Source organism: Arabidopsis thaliana, chromosome 5 (assembly GCF_000001735.4).
Source record: "Arabidopsis thaliana chromosome 5, partial sequence".
In the NCBI taxonomy this organism is placed as follows: Eukaryota; Viridiplantae; Streptophyta; class Magnoliopsida; order Brassicales; family Brassicaceae; genus Arabidopsis; species Arabidopsis thaliana.
The window spans coordinates 17,065,100-17,087,323 of NC_003076.8; the positions used below are offsets into that span (position 1 = coordinate 17,065,100).

At 32.8% G+C, this 22,224-nt stretch overlaps 3 protein-coding genes and 2 long non-coding RNA genes across 7 annotated transcripts; 3 read left to right on the top strand and 2 right to left on the bottom strand.

Moving 5' to 3' along the window:
• The first annotated feature begins 1,097 nt into the window (after window positions 1-1,097).
• On the top strand, window positions 1,098-6,864 carry AT5G42620 (metalloendopeptidase / zinc ion binding protein). 2 transcript variants are annotated; one of them, NM_001203522.1, is made up of 16 exons: window positions 1,179-1,593; window positions 1,909-2,265; window positions 2,351-2,491; window positions 2,578-2,710; window positions 2,808-2,921; window positions 3,017-3,165; window positions 3,334-3,426; window positions 3,544-3,937; window positions 4,164-4,290; window positions 4,374-4,473; window positions 4,713-4,782; window positions 4,867-5,019; window positions 5,116-5,211; window positions 5,297-5,616; window positions 5,731-5,941; window positions 6,519-6,864. In NM_001203522.1, exons 1-16 carry the CDS (start codon window positions 1,531-1,533, stop codon window positions 6,665-6,667), a joined length of 2,670 nt encoding a protein of 889 aa, NP_001190451.1. In that variant the 5' UTR covers window positions 1,179-1,530; the 3' UTR covers window positions 6,668-6,864. The 2 variants fall into 2 exon arrangements, with proteins under 2 accessions (NP_568608.2, NP_001190451.1); NM_123626.4 differs by lacking the exon at window positions 6,519-6,864 and having other exon boundaries at window positions 1,098-1,593; window positions 5,731-6,309.
• Window positions 6,865-8,573: 1,709 nt separating this feature from the next.
• ATS (Homeodomain-like superfamily protein) lies at window positions 8,574-10,805 on the bottom strand. 2 transcript variants are annotated; one of them, NM_123627.3, is made up of 6 exons: window positions 10,261-10,805; window positions 10,045-10,121; window positions 9,768-9,807; window positions 9,527-9,647; window positions 9,120-9,204; window positions 8,574-9,017 (listed from the first exon to the last, which is right to left on the bottom strand). In NM_123627.3, exons 1-6 carry the CDS (start codon window positions 10,646-10,648, stop codon window positions 8,898-8,900), a joined length of 831 nt encoding a protein of 276 aa, NP_199077.1. In that variant the 5' UTR covers window positions 10,649-10,805; the 3' UTR covers window positions 8,574-8,897. The 2 variants fall into 2 exon arrangements, with proteins under 2 accessions (NP_199077.1, NP_001119363.1); NM_001125891.2 differs by lacking the exon at window positions 8,574-9,017 and having other exon boundaries at window positions 9,183-9,647; window positions 10,261-10,757.
• A 322-nt stretch (window positions 10,806-11,127) lies between these two features.
• Window positions 11,128-11,626, top strand: AT5G42635 (glycine-rich protein; the record flags this gene model as incomplete). The annotated part of the gene is made up of 3 exons (NM_148074.1): window positions 11,128-11,227; window positions 11,280-11,369; window positions 11,460-11,626. 3 exons carry the CDS (start codon window positions 11,128-11,130, stop codon window positions 11,624-11,626), a joined length of 357 nt encoding a protein of 118 aa, NP_680379.1.
• Window positions 11,627-19,074: 7,448 nt separating this feature from the next.
• Window positions 19,075-19,655, top strand: AT5G06345. The gene is made up of 2 exons (NR_142910.1): window positions 19,075-19,189; window positions 19,429-19,655. It is a non-coding gene; the product is annotated as an other RNA (long non-coding RNA).
• Window positions 19,350-19,588, bottom strand: AT5G06365. Its single transcript, NR_142911.1, has one exon. It is a non-coding gene; the product is annotated as an other RNA (long non-coding RNA).
• Window positions 19,656-22,224: the final 2,569 nt, after the last annotated feature.

Below are 22,224 nucleotides of genomic sequence, written 5' to 3' on the forward strand. Positions count from 1 at the left end.
TTGTAATTGGTAAGGATTTGTAAACCATTAACAAAAAGAAAAGAGAGACGTCGATATCTATTAATAGTCGAAAAAGTTAAGTTGGTGGAACTTTAATCTACCAACTATAATCATAGTGCGAATTCGTTTGTGATTTGGAACACGTAAATAGCTGGAGGCATTACTACATTCTTGACCAAAAACGCAACAAAAGCAACCACCAATTGCATTACTATAATCTTGACGCAACAATGCACTCATTTTAGTAACTATTTACACTATTTTTTCCTTACATTTTCTGCTAAACAATTACAAAATAATCAATATTACATACACAAATTGTTGAATTATTTTCTACGCTCCGATTTAATACAAAATCATGATATCTAAAGGGTCGGATGAGGATATCAAGATTTTAAGGTTTATATATATGGATTTAGATCCGTATCCGTTAAAAAAAAATTAAAAATCTTTGATAAAAAAATTTTGAAAAAAATTTATTAAATTATATTTCTACATAAATTCTATGATCTTTTTATATAATAAAAAGTAAATTGAATTTATTTATTTTTTATATAATTTACCAAATTTATTTAATATCTTATTATATCAAGTTTCATTTTAAAAATTAATAACTTATATGATCATAATACGTATCAAGTCGATTAGACTGATACTATCAAATCTTGCAAATTACACTCTAAGGCACATCTTCATGTGCATTAGAATCTGATGTCAATTTAACTGTCATAGTCCAAAAATATTCATTATGATTTGTCCGGATTCAACCATCGCATTACCAAACTCATATACGATTCAAATCAATCAAAAATTTCAAAAATTTCGGATATCTAAACGTATAAGATTTAGTCTGTTTTTAATCCACAAAACCAAATACCACAAAAAGGTTATATTTATGTTACTACTTAAATAGTTTAATATAGAAACTTGAAACAGATTTAAAATCTTAAGATAAGGATGATGATGTGGATCAAAGACAGCGAATGTCCCAACAGTTTTCTTCTATTCAAAAATCATTTAGACTGCAACAAATGTAAAATGTGTATTTAATACCAAATCTGTAACCACAAAAATTTCAAATTAGATTATACAAACAAAATTGACACCAAATATTGATTCTCACTTTAAATGTATTACAGTAACAATTATACATTATACCCTACCACCAACTCCTACCCAATCCATTTGTCTCTCTCTCTCTCATCCTTTAGTGTCACTTGTTTTTGTACAAAGAGAGAAAGAGATTGGAAAAAAAAAAAAAAAAAAAAAGATTTTTGTTTGTTGAGGTTGCTGAAATCTAGATCACCTGTTTTGAATCAGTCATACCTCAAAAACCCTAACTCTTATTATCCTCTCCCAATTGAATTTTTCAAAGCTTGAAGAAACTAGTAGTAGTAATCTTCGCTCTGTCGTCTGATCCATTTTTTTATCAAAATCTCGAGCTAAAAACTCTTGTGTTTAAGCAAATGAAATGCACTGTGTTTGATTTTGAGATTTGATGGAAGTGAAGCTGTTTCTTCGAAGAATTTCATGGAGGTTTTAGTTCCCTGTTGTAGGCTCTTTGTTAGTAATCTTAGATTCGTCATTTCCTGGGTAAGTTTGTTTCTTTCTTCTGTAGCTATTGATTTTATCGATTTAGGGTTTTTGGGTATCCTTTATTTTTTTGAAATGTTGCTTTGATTTCTGGGAATTTTAGCTGGATTAGAGCTTAAGGTTGTAATCTAAACAGAGATAAAATCAGATCTCTGTTTTCCTTTTTTTCTATTGTAAACTTTCCCTTTTAAGCAAAATTTCTCATTTCGTTTGTGTTTTTGGAAATATTCTCTTAATTACAGTTTCATAGCTTAGTAAGATTGTTATTACAATTCTAGATCTGCTACATTTGTTTTTGTTTGTCTATTGTTTTAGGTTTCGTTGATTCTATTGTTATTGGGAGCGTCTGATGCGAAAGCTAGGCATCATCATCATCATCATCAACGAATAGCAGTGGAAGGTGTGGAAAGTGGAGTAGCTTCACACTCGTGTATTCATGATCAGATTATAGAGCAGAGGAAGAGACCGGGTCGGAAAGTGTATTCGGTTACTCCTCAGGTTTATCATGAGCCAAGGAGTGTTGAAAAAGCTTTTCATCATAATGGAAGGGTTTTGCTTAGTGTTTTTGATGAGGAGAAGGATGTGAAACAACCTATTAGGATTTATTTGAATTATGATGCTGTTGGTCATTCGCTTGACCGAGATTGTCAACGAGTTGGCAATATTGTGAAGGTTGGTATTAGGAGTAGCTTTTCAGATTTATGAAATGTAAGGGTTTTTGAAGTTACTGAGTTTTTTTTTGTTTTACTGAAATCAGTTGGGTGAGCCTCCTTCAAGTACTTTTCCTGCTGTTCCTGCTTGTAATCCTAATACAAAACCTCCGGTTTCTGGTGATTGTTGGTATAACTGCACTTTAGATGACATATCTGGCAAGGACAAAAAGCATCGCCTACGCAAGGTTCACTTACTTGATTATTGGTGTCTAAGATCTGTGTTGGTTACTGATCCTGCAGATGTTCTGATTTTTAAATCTTCCAAATGAAGGCTTTAGAGCAGACTGCAGATTGGTTCAGAAGAGCGTTGGCTGTTGAACCTGTGAAAGGGAATTTACGGTTAAGTGGATACTCTGCTTGTGGGCAAGATGGTGGTGTGCAGCTTCCTCGTGAATATGTAGAGGGTAATGCCATTACTGTTTTACTCTCTGATTGGCAGTTTCGTGCCGTTAAACTTGTTTTGCTAATTTGGTCTAATTCAGTTTCTTTCAAATCAAACAGAGGGTATTGCTGATACTGATTTAGTTCTATTGGTGACCACAAGACCTACTACTGGTAATACCCTTGCATGGGCTGTAGCTTGTGAACGTGATCAGTGGGGACGTGCAATTGCTGGTAATTGTCCTATCCCCCAGTCGATTACCAGAATTTTGAAATCCCTGCATTGCCCTGAGTTTTGAACTAAAGCCAAGATTTTTGGTCTTTTTCAGGGCATGTCAATGTTGCTCCCCGCCATTTGACTTCAGAATCTGGGACTTTGCTTTCAGCAACCCTCATTCACGAGGTTATGCATGTCCTTGGCTTTGATCCGCATGCCTTTGCTCATTTTAGAGATGAAAGGAAAAGAAGACGCACTGAGGTATGTTATGAGTATCTAATGTCCTCCTAATCCAGAGAAGAAGTTAGCTATTATTAACATGCCTCAGGCTTTTTCTTTTTCGTGTTTCATTGCTTATTTATATGGATGAGATGTCTGAACTTTCTATACGAGCTACCTTGTAATAAGCCATTCTTTTCATGTTTGAAGGTCACTGAGCAACAAATGGATGAAAAGCTGGGCCGGTTAGTAACACGCGTAGTGCTTCCAAGGGTTGTCATGCATTCACGGCATCATTACGGAGTGAGTTCAATGTCTTTTAATTACTTCATTCTTAGGAACCAATGAATCTTTGCAAGTTAATTTCTATGACTTTAGTTTTCTGTCCTGTAGTCATAAGAATGTCAAATTGTTCAACAGGCATTTTCTCAAAACTTCTCGGGATTAGAACTTGAGGATGGAGGAGGACGTGGAACATCGGGTTCCCACTGGGAAAAGAGACTACTCATGAATGAGATAATGACTGGATCAGTGGACACAAGATCAGTCGTTTCAAAAATGACTCTAGCGCTATTAGAGGACAGTGGCTGGTATAAGGCTAATTATAGCATGGCAGACCGTCTCGATTGGGGTCGGAACCAGGGGACTCAGTTTGTCACATCTCCATGTAACATGTGGAAAGGTGCTTACCATTGTAACACAACTCAACTATCTGGTTGTACATACAACAGAGAGGCTGAAGGTTACTGCCCAATTCTAAGCTATAACGGAGAATTGCCACAATGGGCCCGTTACTTTCCACAGCCTAACAAAGGTATGTCCTGATGATTAATTGGAACATGCTGATACGATTATCTAGTTCTTTCAGTTTTTATTAATACTATATATTCTTAGGTTGTTACCTGCTTCAACATGTTAATTTGATACGCAAAATATATATTTCTTTTGCCTTGGTTGTATAGTATATACCAAATTATGCAATCCTGTAGTCGTTTCTTGTTTGGTAAAGACTAATGAATTTCATACGCAACGTATTGCAGGCGGCCAGTCTTCCTTAGCAGATTATTGTACATATTTTGTTGCGTATTCAGATGGGTCTTGTACGGATATCAATAGTGCACGTGCACCTGACAGAATGTTGGGCGAAGTGAGAGGGAGTGAATCCAGGTTATTTAACTTAACTTTATCACTGAATGTTTGTAAATATCCAAATGGAATATTGCTCATGAAAGAGTTTGATTTATATATAGGTGTATGGCCTCATCTTTAGTGCGTACTGGGTTTGTTCGGGGTTCCATGACACAGGGGAATGGTTGTTATCAACATAGATGTAGAAATAATTTGTTGGAGGTATTCTTCTACGTCTTCTTCTCTGTCCTAAGATTTCATTTTATTTTAGTTTTAAAATTTGGGTACAAACTTTTATAGATGTAAGGCAGTTTTCAGAAACCACACAAGTCATAGTGCCATCAGTCCTATTTCAACTTGTTTTTATCTTGATACATGGAGATGAGGAGATCATGCTTTTATGCTTTCTCATGGCTTCACTAGTAATGTTTTTCATGTCCTCCACAATGCCATTCTATTAGGTTGCTGTGGAGGGAGTATGGAAATTTTGCCCTCAAGCTGGTGGACCAATTCGATTTCCCGGTTTTAATGGTAAAAATTGCTCTTTATCTTCCTAAAAGAATAATAACATATTGCTACCAAATCTTTTGAACCATGAATGTTTTGGTTTTGTAGGTGAATTAATTTGTCCGGCTTACCATGAACTCTGCAGTACATCCGTAGTTTCTGTACTTGGTCAGTGTCCTAATTCTTGTAACTTTAATGGAGATTGTGTTGATGGGAAGTGTCGTTGTCTCCTTGGTTATCACGGTCATGACTGTAGAAACCGTAAGTATCCTGTATCATTCACACTAAATTGTTGCTTGTCAAGTCTCTATCTTTCCCTAAGATCTGAACTTAGAAGTTATGCTTTTCACCATGCAGGTTCATGTCCTAATAATTGCAATGGACATGGAAAATGCACAACTCAGGGTGTATGCATATGTGAAAATGGATTTACTGGAATCGACTGTTCCACTGGTAACTATCCACATTTCTATAGATTGTGTCAAGAATACGTTTATCAATATTATATCTGATAAGAAGTTTCTTTTCAACTATACAGCTATTTGCGATGAACAATGCAGCCTACATGGAGGAGTGTGTGATAATGGGGTTTGCGAGTTCCGTTGCTCTGATTATGCAGGCTACACATGTCAGAACAGCTCTAAACTAGTTACAAGTTTATTGGTGTGCAAAGATGTATTGGAGAAAGACATGTCAGGGCAACATTGTGCTCCAAGAGAGCCTAGCATTCTTCAGCAGCTTGAGGAGGTTGTGGTAATGCCCAACTACAATAGGCTGTTTCCGGGCGGGGCTCGGAAGTTATTTAACATTTTCGGTAACAGTTATTGTGATGAAGCAGCTAAAAGACTAGCCTGTTGGGTGAGTAACAATCTCTTGGGATTTGTAGAGTTGTCTAAGTTTCTCCATGATTATAGGCAAGAGACTAGCATTTTCTGATACTGCCATTTGTTCTTTATGATCTCTCTGTACCAGATATCGATCCAGAAGTGTGATATCGATGGAGACGACAGACTACGAGTATGCCATTCAGCATGTCAGTCCTACAATATGGCGTGTGGGGCTTCTTTAGACTGCTCAGATCAAACCCTTTTCAGCACGGCAGAAGAAGGTGATGCTGAATGTACGGGGTCTGGCGAAATCAGATCGCCATGGTTTAGCAGTTTGTGGAGTAGATTAGTAGCAAGTTAACTAGGAACAATTCATCTGGGCGAAAGAAAGATTTGTGTGTACAAGGTAGATAGTGAGGCAGAGTATTATTTTCCAATCTGTAATTTTTCTAGGGTTTATGAGGAGACGTAAGTTAGGGGTCTTGCCTTAGCCCACCTGTTAGATGAATTAGAGTATCTTTGTCTGTCTTTCGAGTGAAAATGCAATATGTATTTGAATATAATATTATAGGAAAAATGGGATTTTTAGGCCGAAGGCCTTCCAAGAGAAAAAAAAAGGGAAAATCTATTTGATTGTCTTCTTCTTCTTAGCTCTCTATATGTGTCTCTAATTCATTCTTCAAGCTCTTATGTTTTTGTTACGCTTCTTAGACTCTAGAGGTGCACTTTGGAGTTGGAGGACTTGTTCCTCAACAGCAATCGCTAGATAAAAGTTGTCCCGGTCACTCTTTTCGATTGGTCGCTTGTGATGTTGTGTACATTAGAGTGAGGACCATTGATGATCTGCAAGTGTTTGGCAATGTCTAGATGAAATGGAGAAATCTATTTGGTATCTATAGCAGAAACTTATTTTGGATTAATATATAATTGCAGAAGCGGATTTGCTTGGATGTAAGCGTGTTAGTATACCGGTCAAACAAAAGCATAAGTGGGTGAAGCTACTCTTTGTATATCTTGGCGTGGTACAAGATAAGACAATTGCTCTACATTTGATAGCCAAGCTGCATGCACACTGCACGTAGCGAACCCTAATTTTCGCAAGAGGATCAAACATATTGAGACTGATTATCAATTGGTTCAGACACATGTACAAACAACCAAGAATATTGCCAAATTCTAACTAAGGCGCTAATTTTGGAAGAGAGTGTTGTGATATCTGTTGATCATATTTTTTTTTCTTACTTGTAGATACGCTTATCAAGAAAGATTTGATATCTTGTTAATAATACCAAAACAACAAATATGGTGTTAATATTGCTCCAATAGAACGGTAAAAGTGACCCTAAATATTCTCTTGGGTGTTTTATGAACAATGTCACACCATATTATTTTGTTTTGGTATCGTGTTGGAGATGCTCTTAGCCAGGCCCGGCCCAGAGCTAAAGATGGTGAAGTTAGAGCTTTAGGCATCACATTTTAGTAACAAAATTTGGGGCATCAAATTGTAAAATTGTTGGTGGTATAGTGGTCAACGTGTTGAATAACCTTCTTTTATGTGTCTAGTTCGAGTCTAACTTTTGTCAGAATTTGTTTTTTTTTTCAATACCTCATTACGAATGGGCCAAACACATTTTTGCTTTACGCAACAAAAAGACTTGGACCGACCCTGCTCTTAGCCATTCCAATCTAACAGTAAAGACTCTTAAAATTTCCTTCATCTAATCTTTCTATAAATAATTTGATACTTGGTTTATACGCTTTTAAAATAATTTATTTGGTGCCGGCTCATCTAGATGTACTCTTGAAAAAATATATTAATTTATTTATATTTTGTTTTAGGTAAAATAATTAATTGTTATATAACAACTAAAAACCAATATACCGTCAATAAATTGTATGTCTTCACTTTTAATAATATGAACTTTTAATTATAGTTAATATGACATTATAATTTGTACAAAACATCTAAATAAATATCAAATTAAATAAGATTAAAGAGAATTAGTACAATGTAATGTATTTTCTTTCATTTTAAATTTATAGATTGTAAGTTTCTATTAATTAAATTAAAATATATCAGTTATAAAAATATATAATGTTTGTCAAACTATTAAAAATAAAGAAAATTCTAAATTGAGTAACATAATAAGAAAAAATTGTAACACTAAATTTGGTGTTCCATGGTTGGAGTTGCTCTAATACTATAAAGATTGAATATCAGTGTTCACTCAACCTGTTCATTTTCCGATCTAGATGAAATAAATTCATTAAAATTGAATTGATGTCACTCATTACATCATTTTAATTAGGTGACGTAGGTTGCATGGTGTGTTTAATTTCACATGTCTAATTTGTCTGGTTAGGGTTATTTTGTGTTTGCTATAATGTATAATGATATACATTTTGCTTTGACAAAAAATATACATTTTGTTTGTTGTAACCTATAAATATATCTTTTATATTTCGTTTCATCGGACATTTTTAAGGAAAACTAGAGAATTCAAAACTCCATTTTCAAGATGTTACAAAACAAAATGAGTTTATGTTCGCCACTAGATAATTATTTCACCTTTTAATTATTTTAATCATTATGATTATTACTCCAAGGTCTTTGATGAGCACAAGCGTCCATGAGGAACAAAACCCGACGTTCTGAAGGAAGTCAAGGTCGCTATTGGCCTTACGTAACAAAGCTACCGATCAAGACCAAAGATCATATCTTCTTTTATATATTAAAATTTAAATATGCAGTCCATGAGCATGATATAATATTCTCTTTGAGAAAAAAAAATTGATATAATATTCTACCACACATCTCGCAATATATGTGTTGACCCATTATTCAATATAAGCAAATAATTTACTAAAACTATAGATTTTACTTTTATGTAACAAGCAAAAAAAAAAGAATTGACCACGTTACAAAAAAACTCTCCATATATAACCAGAGTGGGAGCAGTGGAGCATACCAAAAGAGGAAAGAGGCAGCAGAAACTTTTTAGTTACCAGAGAATCTTTTCCAATTTATATTAAAGTGTGATAATGGAAGATTGAGATGTTTTTTTGAAGACTGAAACAAAAACAAGTTATCTCTACTTGAACTTGTACTCCCTTCTCATCGCACTACAACAATACTTACTACTTCAAACGATTCTCTTGATTATACATATCAAAAAACTCATAGAACATTCTTGGAAAGAAGTTCATATATGATGATAATATGATTCTTCCGAAGCTCATATGATCAAAACAAGTTAAAATTATGTTAAAACTGGTAACCTAAGCTGACTTATTTGTTGTAGCTTAAGGCAATTAGCACTTGAGAAGGGTTAAATCACTGGAGGGTTCCGCATATTCCATCCCCCAACTAGGCCGCCCCAATGTGAAATCCAAATTGAGATGAATGTTGGTATCCTCTTTCTCTTCATTGTCCTATTTTCAAAATATTACACATTATAAGTACATAAGTAAAAGTGTACCATTGTTACCATTGTCAGCATGCAATTAATGAGAGATAAGGGATAAATAATGTACCTTAGTGTGATGAGTTGTTCCCAAGTGAGAATATGCTTGTGTAGATATGCTCCTAGATACTTCCTTTGTCGATGACCATGAAGCTCTGTTCAAATTTTAATAATAAAACACATTTTAGAAATCTGTTTATAACTCCTATTGCTGGACAAAATTGTTGTATTTGGACCTACTTCTATATTATCATCAATTAATGTACATATACAAATTAACAAAGAAAATTCAAATATCTTATATTTCTAATTAGACTAAAACCAAAAACAACCCTTAACGAATTTAATGAGAGATGGAAAAGTACATTCACATAAGCCCTAGGAGAGGGTCATATTCATCAAATTTCACACAGAACTAAGGCAAAAAGAGATTAAATGCAAAATTTTACAAAAATAAATATATAAATAAAAAGTAACCTTTGGGTCTTTTGCACAGATGATGAGTTTGGCGAATTTGTGTCAGTTCCTTCATCAGCTTCTTCATTATTATTATTGTCCTCTATCCTCTGCTCTGCCTCTTTCTCTACCTTTCCTTCTCCTGTTTATTCCCAAGAACAAAAATACAAATTTTCTTTTAAAAATTAATAAATAATGAAATTTTATTTACATTTATATCTAATAAGAATGTAAAAATCAGTGAACTAGTTTGAATGCATACCTGGTGATCCTTTATCAGTGCATTTCACTGTTCTATACATCTGCATTAACAATCACACATTCTTGAAAAATCAAAAACAAATTAAAGGACGAAAAAAAATAAAAGAAATGTTTGGCTAAGTTCATTTCAACTATGCAATCATGCGTTAGATAGTGGCCCAATTATATACATTTCATACATATTTACATATACCTATATATCTATCTACATTTATGTGTTTGAATTCGTATGAGATTCCATTAATTTATATATAAAAAATGAAGAAAAAATAATGAACCTGCAAGTGACTCTTGACATGAGCTAGGGTTAGATCCTTCACATTCATGAGCTCCAACACTGATTTAGGCGTTGCTCCTGAGACAAACCAATACATGACAAATCTTAATACTTTGGTTTCAAAACGTTACACTAACATACCAATCTCGATTGGTTATGTCTTTCTTTTAAAATTTTTTTTGATTAGTATAGGAAAATGTAAGAGGACAATACATACTTTCATGGCCGCCAAGAAGTTGAACAGCATGGACGAAGTGAGCATGAAGAGTAGAAGTCCATCTCATTCTTGGAGCACGAATGCTTCGTTTAAGACCAACCATTGATGATGAGCTTCTCTTGAAATCTCGACCGTAGATTTGAGGTTGGAACATGTTTGAGCGCCTTTGATGATGATGGTCAAATCCTAAGCTCAAGAGAGGTTTGTTGAAGAAGTTGTTCTCATGGCTCAGGTCACTGAGGCTGCTTCCAGAATCACTGCTTGTGGAGCTCCGGTCACCGCCGTGAAGAGGTTTTCCGGCGTGATAGTTAGGAAGACTGATCTGAAGAGACAGATCTGGGACTGAGTTTGAAGCTCTCATACTGTTTCTTGACTCTAACATCATCATCTCACTATTTTCTTTATGATTCTTGTCTACTTAAATAGTGGAGATCAAAGAATGTGTGGAAAGAGAACGAGAGAGAGAGAGAGAGCTCTGCAGAAACAACACTTTTATTGAGGGAGAAAAAAAAGAGGTAAAATATTATATTTCTCCATCGTTGTCATTATCTCATTAATGTATTAAACAAAATTCTATTGTCTTTTTCTTATTATTAAATGGTTTTTTTTTCCAACAAAACAATTCTCTACAATACCTTATTATTCTGAAAACGCTTATTGCACTCTTTTCCTAGTACTACCAAATGTTAGTCCCAATGTAATAACCAAAAAAAAAAAAAAACTAGAAGTGAGGAAATATTTATAGGGTGAATTGCAAAACTAACTGTTTTTGATAATTTATTTAAGAAACTAACACTATAATATACAAAATGTAGAAATTAACACTAGAGGGTAGTAAAATTACTAAATTAGTCTTTTTGATTGGAGATGGTAGTGGTGGTGATGGTTGTGGCCGGTGGTGGCCGGCGGTGGTGGATGGAGTTGATGGTGGTCGGAAGTGTTGGTGATCGGTGTGGTGGTTGCTATGGTGGTGGCCCGCGGTGGTAGTGGCCGGCGGTGGTGGTGGTGGCCGGTGGTAGTGGTGGCCGGTGGTGGTGGTGGCCGGCGGTGGTGGTGGCCGGCAGTGGCGGTGGTGGTGGTGACCGGCGGTGGTGGTGGTGGCCGGCGTGGTGATGGCCGACAGTGGTGGTGGCGGTGGTGGTGGCCGAAGTTAGTGGTGGCCGGAGTCGGTGGTGGCCGGATTTGATGGTGGCCGACAGTGACGGTGACCGGTGTTGGTGGTGACCGGAATAGATGGTGGTCGGAGTTGGCGGTGATGGCCGGCGGTGGTGGCAGGCAGTGGTGGCCGGCGGTGGTGACCGGCGGTGGTGGCCAGCGGTGGTGGTTGCTACTGAAGGTATTGAGGCAACAAGGACAAATTGAGTAATATTACATATAATACAGAGAATATTATAATTACATAGTTAGGATGGTTAGTTAGTGAATTATAGTTTTTTTTGTTAGTTATTTATGCAAATTTCCCATATTTATATATACTAAATCTTGTAGTCAAAAGCGTTGAGTTTTTCTTACTTTATGTTTGAATATAATATAACATTATATGTTGAAAGAAATTTAACAACTATCAATCTTGTCGAGATATAGGAATTGCTCACATCGAATGCCATATTACTTGTAAAACTCGTGTGTCTTCTTACCGTTTTCTTAAATTTTTTCTTTCTTGAATGCTCTTTTTTTTTTTTTTTTTTTCCTTCTAGCAATCCTGAAAAGATGCAATTTAACTCATTTGATTCTCAACTCTCGATGAGTGAGGATTAGAATTCTCAACTTTCATCTAATACTAAGAAAACATTCAAAAGAAAAATGAAAAAGAGAGAGTGATTATATTTCTATATAGTTGGAATTGTGAGAGTATTGTGGTGATGTGCCCAAAAAGTTAAATGCAGTAACTTGGCCAAAATAATTAATAAATAATGATTTTTTACCCAAGAATAATAATAATTTAAGAAACAACAAAAGAGTAAAAAAGTTGGAAGACTTTTATGACAACGTAGATTCTGATTAGTGGTTAAAAAGGTGAAAACAAGCACAGAGAGAAAGACTGGGTGTGATAATTAGATAATGAGTACCCTATGATTTGCTTGTTTACTATTTTCTAATATATAAAATAAATTATTTTAAATTTCCAATGCAAGAAAATAGGCTTTTAAAAGGTCTCTGCCTCTTAGGGCTTGATAGAGAATACAACAGAGTTTGCATTTAATATTTTACTGCAAAACCTTCAAAGCCTCAGATTTGAAAAGTTGACTGGGAAAGCAACCGCGGCTTTGTCATGGAGATTCTTGTTTGAACCACAAAGTCCCTCCAAAAGGAAAATTTGTTTATCTTTCAAGAATTGAGGAGAAATAAAGACAACTAATTACTCTCAATCGTATTATTTTAATTAATTTTCATGACATGTCTCTTGGGTCTTGGCCATTAAAAGAAGAATCGTACGGTCGATAATATTTTGCTTTTTCTCCGACAATATTCTTGTTTACATAAGCATCTTATTGTGTTTTGTTAAAAAGAAAAAAATGGTATACTTTGTTAAAAAAAAAAACAGACAAATGATAAAAACCTAACATTCCCATTGATATTTATTATTTTGTTTATATCAATAAGCATCTGATTAAAAGCAAAATATTCTCTTAAATTAACATTTAACCAATATTTTTTTATATAAAACATAAGAATATTTTTTTTTTGTACAATTAAAAAAACTTCAAAAAATAATAACCACCCGTTTTTTTTTTTTTTGTGTGTACGATTAATAATAGTAATATTCACCACATTTGAAATTTCTCAGATAAAAATACAGCAATAAAATTCGATGTGTACATAGACATCATATTACATGTCTCCAGGCGCCAGATTAATGGCTTGGCATCGAAAAAGCCGAAGTGGTAATATACGATGGAATATTTGGAAAGATAATTTGCTTTGTTATTGATTGATGGAGACACCATTAAATTTCTCTTGTTTCATTTTTTTATTAATTAATTTCTATCTGCTTCCTTTTGTTTGTTTCTTCTCTCTTCTTTGTTGACACTCTCAAGGCTCCTTTTTAGGTAAAATTTCTGGAACTCTCAAGGCTCTTGCTGCTCCTTGCTTTGCTATTGAAAACAAGAATATATGTACTTATTACATAGATGATTTTTTTCCTATTTAATTTGTTTTCTTTTGCAAATTGACAAACTAAATAATCTCCAAGAATATATTGTACTTATTATACTAATTGTATAGTTAAATGATAATAATAAACGAAATTCAACATTCAAAAGGCTAAGATTGGTAGCCATGTGACACTGGTTAATGTTGACTATGAGTATATATGTATCATGTTCTAATATGATTTGAATCAATAACATATAAAAGGAGGCATTCTAATAAATAAATAGTAGTGAATGAAACAAGATAAATTTTTAACTCAAGAAATTTTTTCACTTTCTATCTGTCTAATAGGTTTAAGATGATAACCATGAGCTGTCGTATATTTCATAGATTAATTGTGTATTAATTATGTTTGATCGAGATTTCGACGGGTTAGAGTAAGATGCATTAATAAAGGTGTATCATAACTACAATAAGTCTTTTTTTCTAGCATTGAAAATTTGCAACAAACTGAATCCATTTAATAAATTATATCATAGAACCATGCATTAATATTTTAAATGTGTATTATGACTACTCAGTGTACCCATGTGGTGTGTAATATAGTCAAATGTCCTTTTTGATATTTTATTTTGTTGCTTCTCGCATTTTATCTTAAATTAAACATGAGTTGGAGAATGCAAATATTCCATTTTTTAGAAAGATTTGTATCATTCCCACGTATGTCATCGAGCTCATACATCTCTTTTGCAAAACCCCACGGAACTTCACTTATTATTGAATAACATTTTACATTCTTAACTATCATTCTACATGGTCTAGTGGTTTCGTTAGATGTACAATATTTTTATTACAGCGGAATTCACATTAAACATACTCTACGAAGTAATATAGATTTCAGCTTCCAATCTCCCACCTACAAAAATAGAACTTACAGACTCCACAAATTATGTTCAATCATCGTTTTCCACATTGATATTTAAGTATAAAAATTTTATTAAAAAAATTGTAAACTCCTTAAGAGACACATGAAAGCTAAAACTGCCTTTATCGCTAGAGGACTAATTTATGTTCAATGTCTACGATAACGCGAAAAGTTCATAGATAGACTAATAATATTATCTATGAATGGAAAACAAAAGAAAAGATTCTACACTTCCTGTATTATCGCTGGGCACACGTACGTAGCAAAAATGGACCAACCTGTACACGTGCTTGGACCTATCGAATATCACTCGGTTGGTTAAGAATTAAAAGTAGTGATTGTGGAAGATTTACATATTGTGATTACATAATGATTAACAAAATGAGAGGCCAACAAGAAGAGTTGTTATTAGTAAAGAGAGTAATTAAGAGTGGAATAAAAGATACACTCCGTTAGAGGAAAATTACGTTATTTTGACGTAAAATAAATAAATTAATCCAATAATGTTATTAATTATATATATATGAAAAATCAAGTGACTATAGATTTTCAAGTAAAATTATAGTTTGTCAATAAGTATTTATGACTTTTTATAACTATATGTTCACATTCAAATAATTCAAAGTAGAAAAATACACTAATTGCCTATAACTAAAAATGTTAATCATAATCCTATTAAATAGCCGAACTTTTAAATTATATGGACTCTTCAGATTAGACGTACAACTTTATAGACAATTTTCACTATGTGGAACTTTGGCATTACGTACCAATCCTATAACCATGTTAATTTTGAAGGATATTGCTATATGTTTATTAATCGTTGCCAACTTCTGTGTGAGACCCCGAAGATCCTCGATGTGAAATTCACGTGTACAACCCACTTTGAATCAATAGTTACAATAAATTTAATCTCAAACATTTGCTAATTACATCTTCAAATAAGTAAATATGTATATATGAAAAGAAATAAGTTTACACATTTATAAGAATGAAATTAACTAGAGCAAACTTAATATTGGTCACATCTGTTTGCAAAATGCAAATACATTCATATATATTAAACTATATAAAATATATTTTAGAATAAATAATACTTGTGTTTTACATAGGGTAATACACATTGTAACATCAATAATAGTAAATTGAACAACAATACTATATAGTAGTAAAATTAAATAGTAAAATCATTTATTACAAAACGTTGATAGAGAGGAGAGGACAGGGGAAGGCGTTCTATTCAACGTGTAGCATTTTGTCGTGGCACGTAGATGCTGCATGAGTTCCCCAATATTCCCTCCTCATTAAAGGTTTTCACTAGTTTTTCATAAATATTATATTGATAATTATGTATTTGTTACATCTATAACCTATAGTATTAGTTTTACCATATTAATGTGTTTGACGTTTTATATTTTGTTTGGAGGAAGCTGTCGAGCCCCACATTCCTCGGCGCCAACATGGCCTCTCCTCTCACGTGACATTTATTTATAATTTTGGGTTGCTTATTAAATTAGCTAATTCCATTTTCCGACATCTACATATGCCTCTTGTTTATCCCACACGCACTCTATCATAACATTATCATTGCCGGATCCTTTTTTGAAACTATGGTCCGATAAATCATTGAAATTGGTTAGCTCAAGTTTAGCTATGATCTAATTATTGGCATTTGTACACCACAACTAAGCAAATTTTTCTGTTTTATAAAACCCTAACAGGATAGTAAATCAGCTAAACCGGATGTATTACGATTTAACCTAGTCCGATCAGTTTAACCCGATTATATGAATTCAGAGCTTATAAATGAATTTCGATTAGTTTCACGAATTCTGGATGATTTACTTATGTTATTTATGATATTTTGGATTGAACTATATATCAAATATGTTTTAGTTTTCCATTGGACCGATTCAAGTGAACGGTTTGTTTTGAAAATTGTGAAATCAGCTACCTCATAATTTTTCAAAAAATAATATATTTTTTCTTTTTTTTGCAATAGTTAATATATAGTTGGAATCATATTGTTCTTTCTTTTATATTTCTAGCTATTTACTCCACATTTATATTATAGTTTTGGTTGATAAACTCAATTCACGTGAAGATTGGACGAACTTTTTGGTCTATAGTTGTTCCAAAAAACTCTATAAACTAGTTAGACTATTTTTCCTGATCTATTTGAACATTAAGTTACACTTTCTCCACGTAATATTACTAGTTGACCAACGAATAAAATCTTTGGGAAAAAAACCCATCTGTGTGCTCCAACGTTAGAACAAAATGATGTTGATGAATTAGGAAGGTGTCCATGTACAAAAAAAATACAAAATCTCTTCTCTATCTTTTACGAAGCATTCGCATTATTGCTTGATCTAGGAAAAAAAAATATAAGGAAGCTTGCTTTTACTAAGAATAAGACTAATATGAAAAGTGTTGCTAAAAGAAAAGGAAAAGCCTAATTCTGTTTTAGCTATTACGAAACAGATTATTATATTGGATTAAGAAGCAAGGGTCAGCGCCTAATGCGCTCTAGATTCTTTGGGAAATGTGATAAGTTTCACCTCTTATGTTATAAAAATAAAATTAGCAATACAAGTGACAAATTAACAATTGAAATTGGTACTAATCGAATAATGCCCTTTTGATCTGCTTGGAGTTATCGAAAAGTTCGTGTGTAATATCCGGTCAACATATCTCTCTCCTCTCTCTATCTATTTCTCTCTCGCATTTGTTCTTTATTCCATATTCCATGTGTTTGTCTTGTCACAGCTCGAGCTCTTCTTGCATTTTAAATTTGTTGTTTCTTTTGCAATTTTCTAAAACAAATTGTTTATATTAGTGCATTGGAGAAATGCACGGGCACCTTGTCTACAATACGCAACTGGAATTTTAGTTGGCTAAACATTTTTTAATGCGGCTTTTTTGTTTTACCAATTTGTATAGTTTTTGTTTTTGTTTTTTAAGGGAACTAAATTTTCACCCATTTAATCAAATTCATATGTGCTATGCAAGTTTTAGGAAAATAAGTTATTAAATATTTCCTACAGAATTTGTTGAAAGTTACAGTAAAATAATTATTATGAAGTCTTAACCTTGTTGTCACAAATATTAGAGTTGGGAACCCCTTACCAATTAGTGATTGTAACTTTAAAAATTATGGGAAGTAGTGGAGGTTGTTGTTCGGGTTAAGCAAACATATGAAAAGTCCGATTGGTGACCTAAAAGCAAAGATATTTGTATCTTTGGTCCGAATTACTAGCTAATTTTGTGGAATTTCATCTTAGCAAAATCTAAAACAGTCTTTGATCGTCTGATCTCTAGAAAATAAAATTTAAAATTTAGCAATACAGAAAACAAACTTATGTTCTCATATTAGTAAGATTAAACCATTTCTGTTTTTTACATTTTAATTATAAATACAACATGCATATAATACCCCAATAGTTAACCACATTGTACGCCATAGTGATAAGGTCACTATCAGTTAATTTCTCATAAATGCCTCTGAAATAAAACAGTTTCTTACCAATTAATATACGGGTTAAAGTGTTCAACGTTGTAATAAATAATGGAGAAACAAGAATGGACCACAAAGCTAGCGCAAGGTACAACAGTTTCATGAAAATGGTAATGATAAACTAAAATGCTTCTGTCTCAACATTCCTTGTTTTTTGACTCTTTCATTCTAAAACTGCCTTTTCTGGTCATTTTATTGTCAGCTCCTACACAAGAATAAACAATATTCCATTTACTCATTTTCTTGTAAAATATTCATTAATGCTCTCTCACTAAAAGATGTCTTTATCTTCAAAGTCGTAATTACCCATCTCATTTTCATTATATCGAATCCAACAGAAATTACAATATCATCATTACGATTTGGTTTTGTTTTGTGACGTTGTTGTGTCTTGTTTAATTCTGTGGTCGTCTACCAGTTTTCAGAGGCATCTTTGTTAAGTGGAGTGACGATAATGATATATTGAAAAACTTTCAAACGTTGCAATTATTATTGATTATTTTATTTTTGAAATTAACTGGCTTTGGGTATATATACATTCACTACGTAAGAGAGGGAAAAAAAAAAAATACATTCACTACGTAAGCAATTAAGATGTGTGTCGGACAACTTTTGGTGGATCTTTTTACCAAAAAGAAATATAATTTTTTAAAAAAAATTGGCAGAGTAAAATTGTTTACAAGTAGGCTTTAATTCCCAACCGATAAAAGAAAAGAGTTGAGCTTTTTTTTTGGGTTGTTGGACCACAACGGGCTCGGGCTGGCCTAATTATCCATTTACTCCATCCGACGTGAGAAATGACAGGCCACGGTATGATTTAAGTTTGATACTTGATTTAAAACGTAACCTTATTGTATAATTTCATTGTACACTATGTTTAGTAGCATTTTTTACATTTTTATATCCATTATTTCAAACCTTTTGATCCCAACACGTACGGCCGGGTCATTATAGCTAGTATTATATTTTGCCAACAATTATATTCTATTTTTCTCTCTTTAGATATATATATATATATAATTAAATCATTTTTTCAAATGCTGAAGATAAACTTCTTTTTCTCAATACTGCAAAAGAAAATCATAAATAGTTTTCTATACGATATTTTTACATATTTAACAATTTATTTCCTTTGATATTTAGAAATACACATATTTTGGAAACGGTAATATATCTTATTATTTTTTCAGAAATTAATATTTAGAATTTTTTTTGCAGTATTACCTCAATATTGAACAATCAAAAAATTTAGTTAATTTTATGCTTTCAATAATAATTCTGGATCCTCCCATTACATTTGGATCTATCTAAATCTATACCATTTTTCTTTCCGTAGGATCCTCCCATTACAACGCCACGTACTTTCGTGTTTTCTTTAAACTGGAAGCTGATGGTATATATATATTTCAATCCTCTACGGCTCTACCACTACTATCAGTGTTTTTATATATTGAAAACTAAGTTTTTCATTAAAAATGACTAAATGCACCATTTTTGCTGTCTTCGTCATCCTTATTCTAGGTTTGTTTTACCATTCTCTAAACCTATTTTAAAAGCATATATTTTTAATACATTTTGTTTTCTTTAAACTGGGAAATGATATTTACGTTTCAAAATATATGTTTTGTAGGGATGATGGTGAAAGAGATGGAAGGAGTCACATATTGTAGTACTGAATTGGCTGGAGTAAATTGTGGTAATTGTAACGATGCATGCAAACAAAAGTATAAGGATGGAACCGGCCAATGCACTTCAAAGATGCAAACCTTACGATTCAGAAGAAGAAGAAAACCGAAACCTGCTCCTGCAGTCATCCTTGTATTTTTTAAATTTTATTCGAAGTGTATTAATGATTAATGGATCACATTTATAATAAAAATACTAATAAATTTAATAAAATAAATTACAAGAATGTGAACTTTTATTCGGCATGTTGTCAAAGCTGGTTGAGATGTTGAATCGAAATTTACATTATATACATAGGGAACAACTATATATTAAAATATTTTAAGCCTCATAACATAACACTAATGTTTTCAAAAGTATCAACACAAATTCGACGTGTTCACAACACACATGGCAAAGAAAAAGCCAAATATTCATGGTTCGATGTTGAATTGGGTAAGAGCTAATACCAATTGGTGATTTCCTGAATTCGCTGATCAGACAAACAAATTGGGTTAGGATTCCAAATGCACTTAATTGTTTCGTTTCAGGATCACGAAACATATCCTTCGAATCATGTTTTTCATCTCATCGCTTTTCTCTAAAAACATATATTAAAACGACAAAACGTAATGAATTGGCATGTTTATTGGTTATAATCTGTGTTTATAGTTTTTTTTTTTGTTTTTGAAAAAGAAAATTCTGAAGGTATGGTTTTTTGGGAGGGGACTATATAAAATGCTCTTCTCGCCGACCTAAATGGATGTACAGGCCTAGGCCCACAACTTCTTAGTTATTCCAAAAAAAATTAAAAGGTATTTGAAGTGTCTTTGAATCCGGGTCTAGACAATATTCAACCCACTTGTTTAGACGATACCAAATGTCTACAATTTTTCTTTTTCATCCTATTTCACTTTCTATTCCTAATAGTTCAAAATTTAGATTTGATCTCCTTACGAATCTTAAATAAGTATTACAATTCTCATATATAGAATGAGAATATTACACGTAGAGACACTATTTTGAAACTTTAGCCACAAATAGGCACTTTGAAAGGAGAAGGCACTTTACCAAATCAAAATTCCTAAATTGCCCTCTGAACTACAACGCTTTCTCCTCATTTTCTCTCTCAACTCTTTTCTCCATCGTCTTTATTTCTCTCTCTTTCCAAAATCAAAACCAATTTTTTACGGGAATCTCAATATTCCAAATCAAAACTAAAAACCCAATTTCATATGATTTATCATCATCTTCCCTGTCTCTCAACAATTATTTGATTTGGTTCCATTTATTTCTCTCCTTGATTAAGGAATCTCTGTCATCGATTACAATGAAAAGTGAGGATGTTAACCATGATCAGTTACCTTCTAAGCAATCTGGGCTTGAAACGGTTCGTGATGTTGAGAACGCGAGTAGCAGCAAAAAGGCCATTGTCGATGTAACTTCATCTGAGGCATAGTTGTCCATTGATGAGTGTCCAAGCATTCAAGTCCAAATGGTCATCTATTAACTCACATTTGAAGCATAGTTGTCCATTGATAAGTGTCCAAGCACTCTAGTCCAAGTGGTCATCTAGTAACTCACATCTGAAGCATAGTTGTCCATTGATGAGTGTCCAAGTACTCAAGTTTAAGTATATAAAGCGTGTAAGAAGATCAATTGTAGCAGCAATGTTCTGTTGTTGATTCTTAATATATTCTTCGTTTTTAAGTTATGATAGAGAATTTTGAGATAATCTCAGAATTTCTATGATTTGTAAGAATTATAGAGAACCACCATGATTGATGATTTTGAAAAAGAAAATAAAAATGATGAAAAAAAAAAACATGGAAGACAGAGAAGATAAAAAATTATGCTAGTTTGTCTCCATGATAACTTGTCCACGTAAACGTAACCATGTGGAAATAAGTGATTCTCATAAGCAAAAGAATATGCTTTTAAGGTTAGACGTTCAATGAAACATCAATTTATCAAGAAAGAATCAAATTGTACCAAACAAGGCGATCAAATGGATATGAAATTTAATACTGGAATTTGCCAACTTGGGTTTTCCATAAACTCTCAAATGTTTGATTTTGATAAACTCTTAAATGTTTGATTTTGCAAGGAAAGAAAAAAAAGTAATAATGAGAAGAGAGAGAAAGAGAGAGAGAGAGAAAAGAAGAAGCGACGAAGAAGAAGGAAAAAAAAGGAACGTGGAGAGATGAAACTTTTTTTTTAATTATAATTTTTTAATTTTCAGGGGTAAATTGGTCAAAAGTTTAATGAAAAAGTTGGAAAAGTGCTTCATCCCTGACAAGTGCCTCAAAAGGAATAAAATTCTCTAAAAGTGTCTAAACGTGTCACATTCCCATATAGAATTTATCGGTAGTTATTTTCATATTTATTTATTTAAATTAGTTTTATATGTGGTAAAATGTTTAGTTATATGAGATGATGACATATGTGGTAAAATAGACACTATATGTTAGAGACAAAAGCGAGAACGATGAGTAAGTTTTACCAAATATTTGAGATCAAACCTGTTAAAACAACTTACCGTAGTTTTTATGATGGAATCTATTTTTATAAACACATATTAAACTAATTTTAAATCGTCTATTTTTCACTATAGAGATTTTGATTGTATGAAATTTTTGATGCAGAGACTTTATTTGTAAAGATTTTAGAGACTTTAGCATCAATTGGTAAAATTGTGGATGTTAAATTGTGATTCTAAATAATAGAAATATACCTATAAATCTAGAGGATGAAATAACAACAA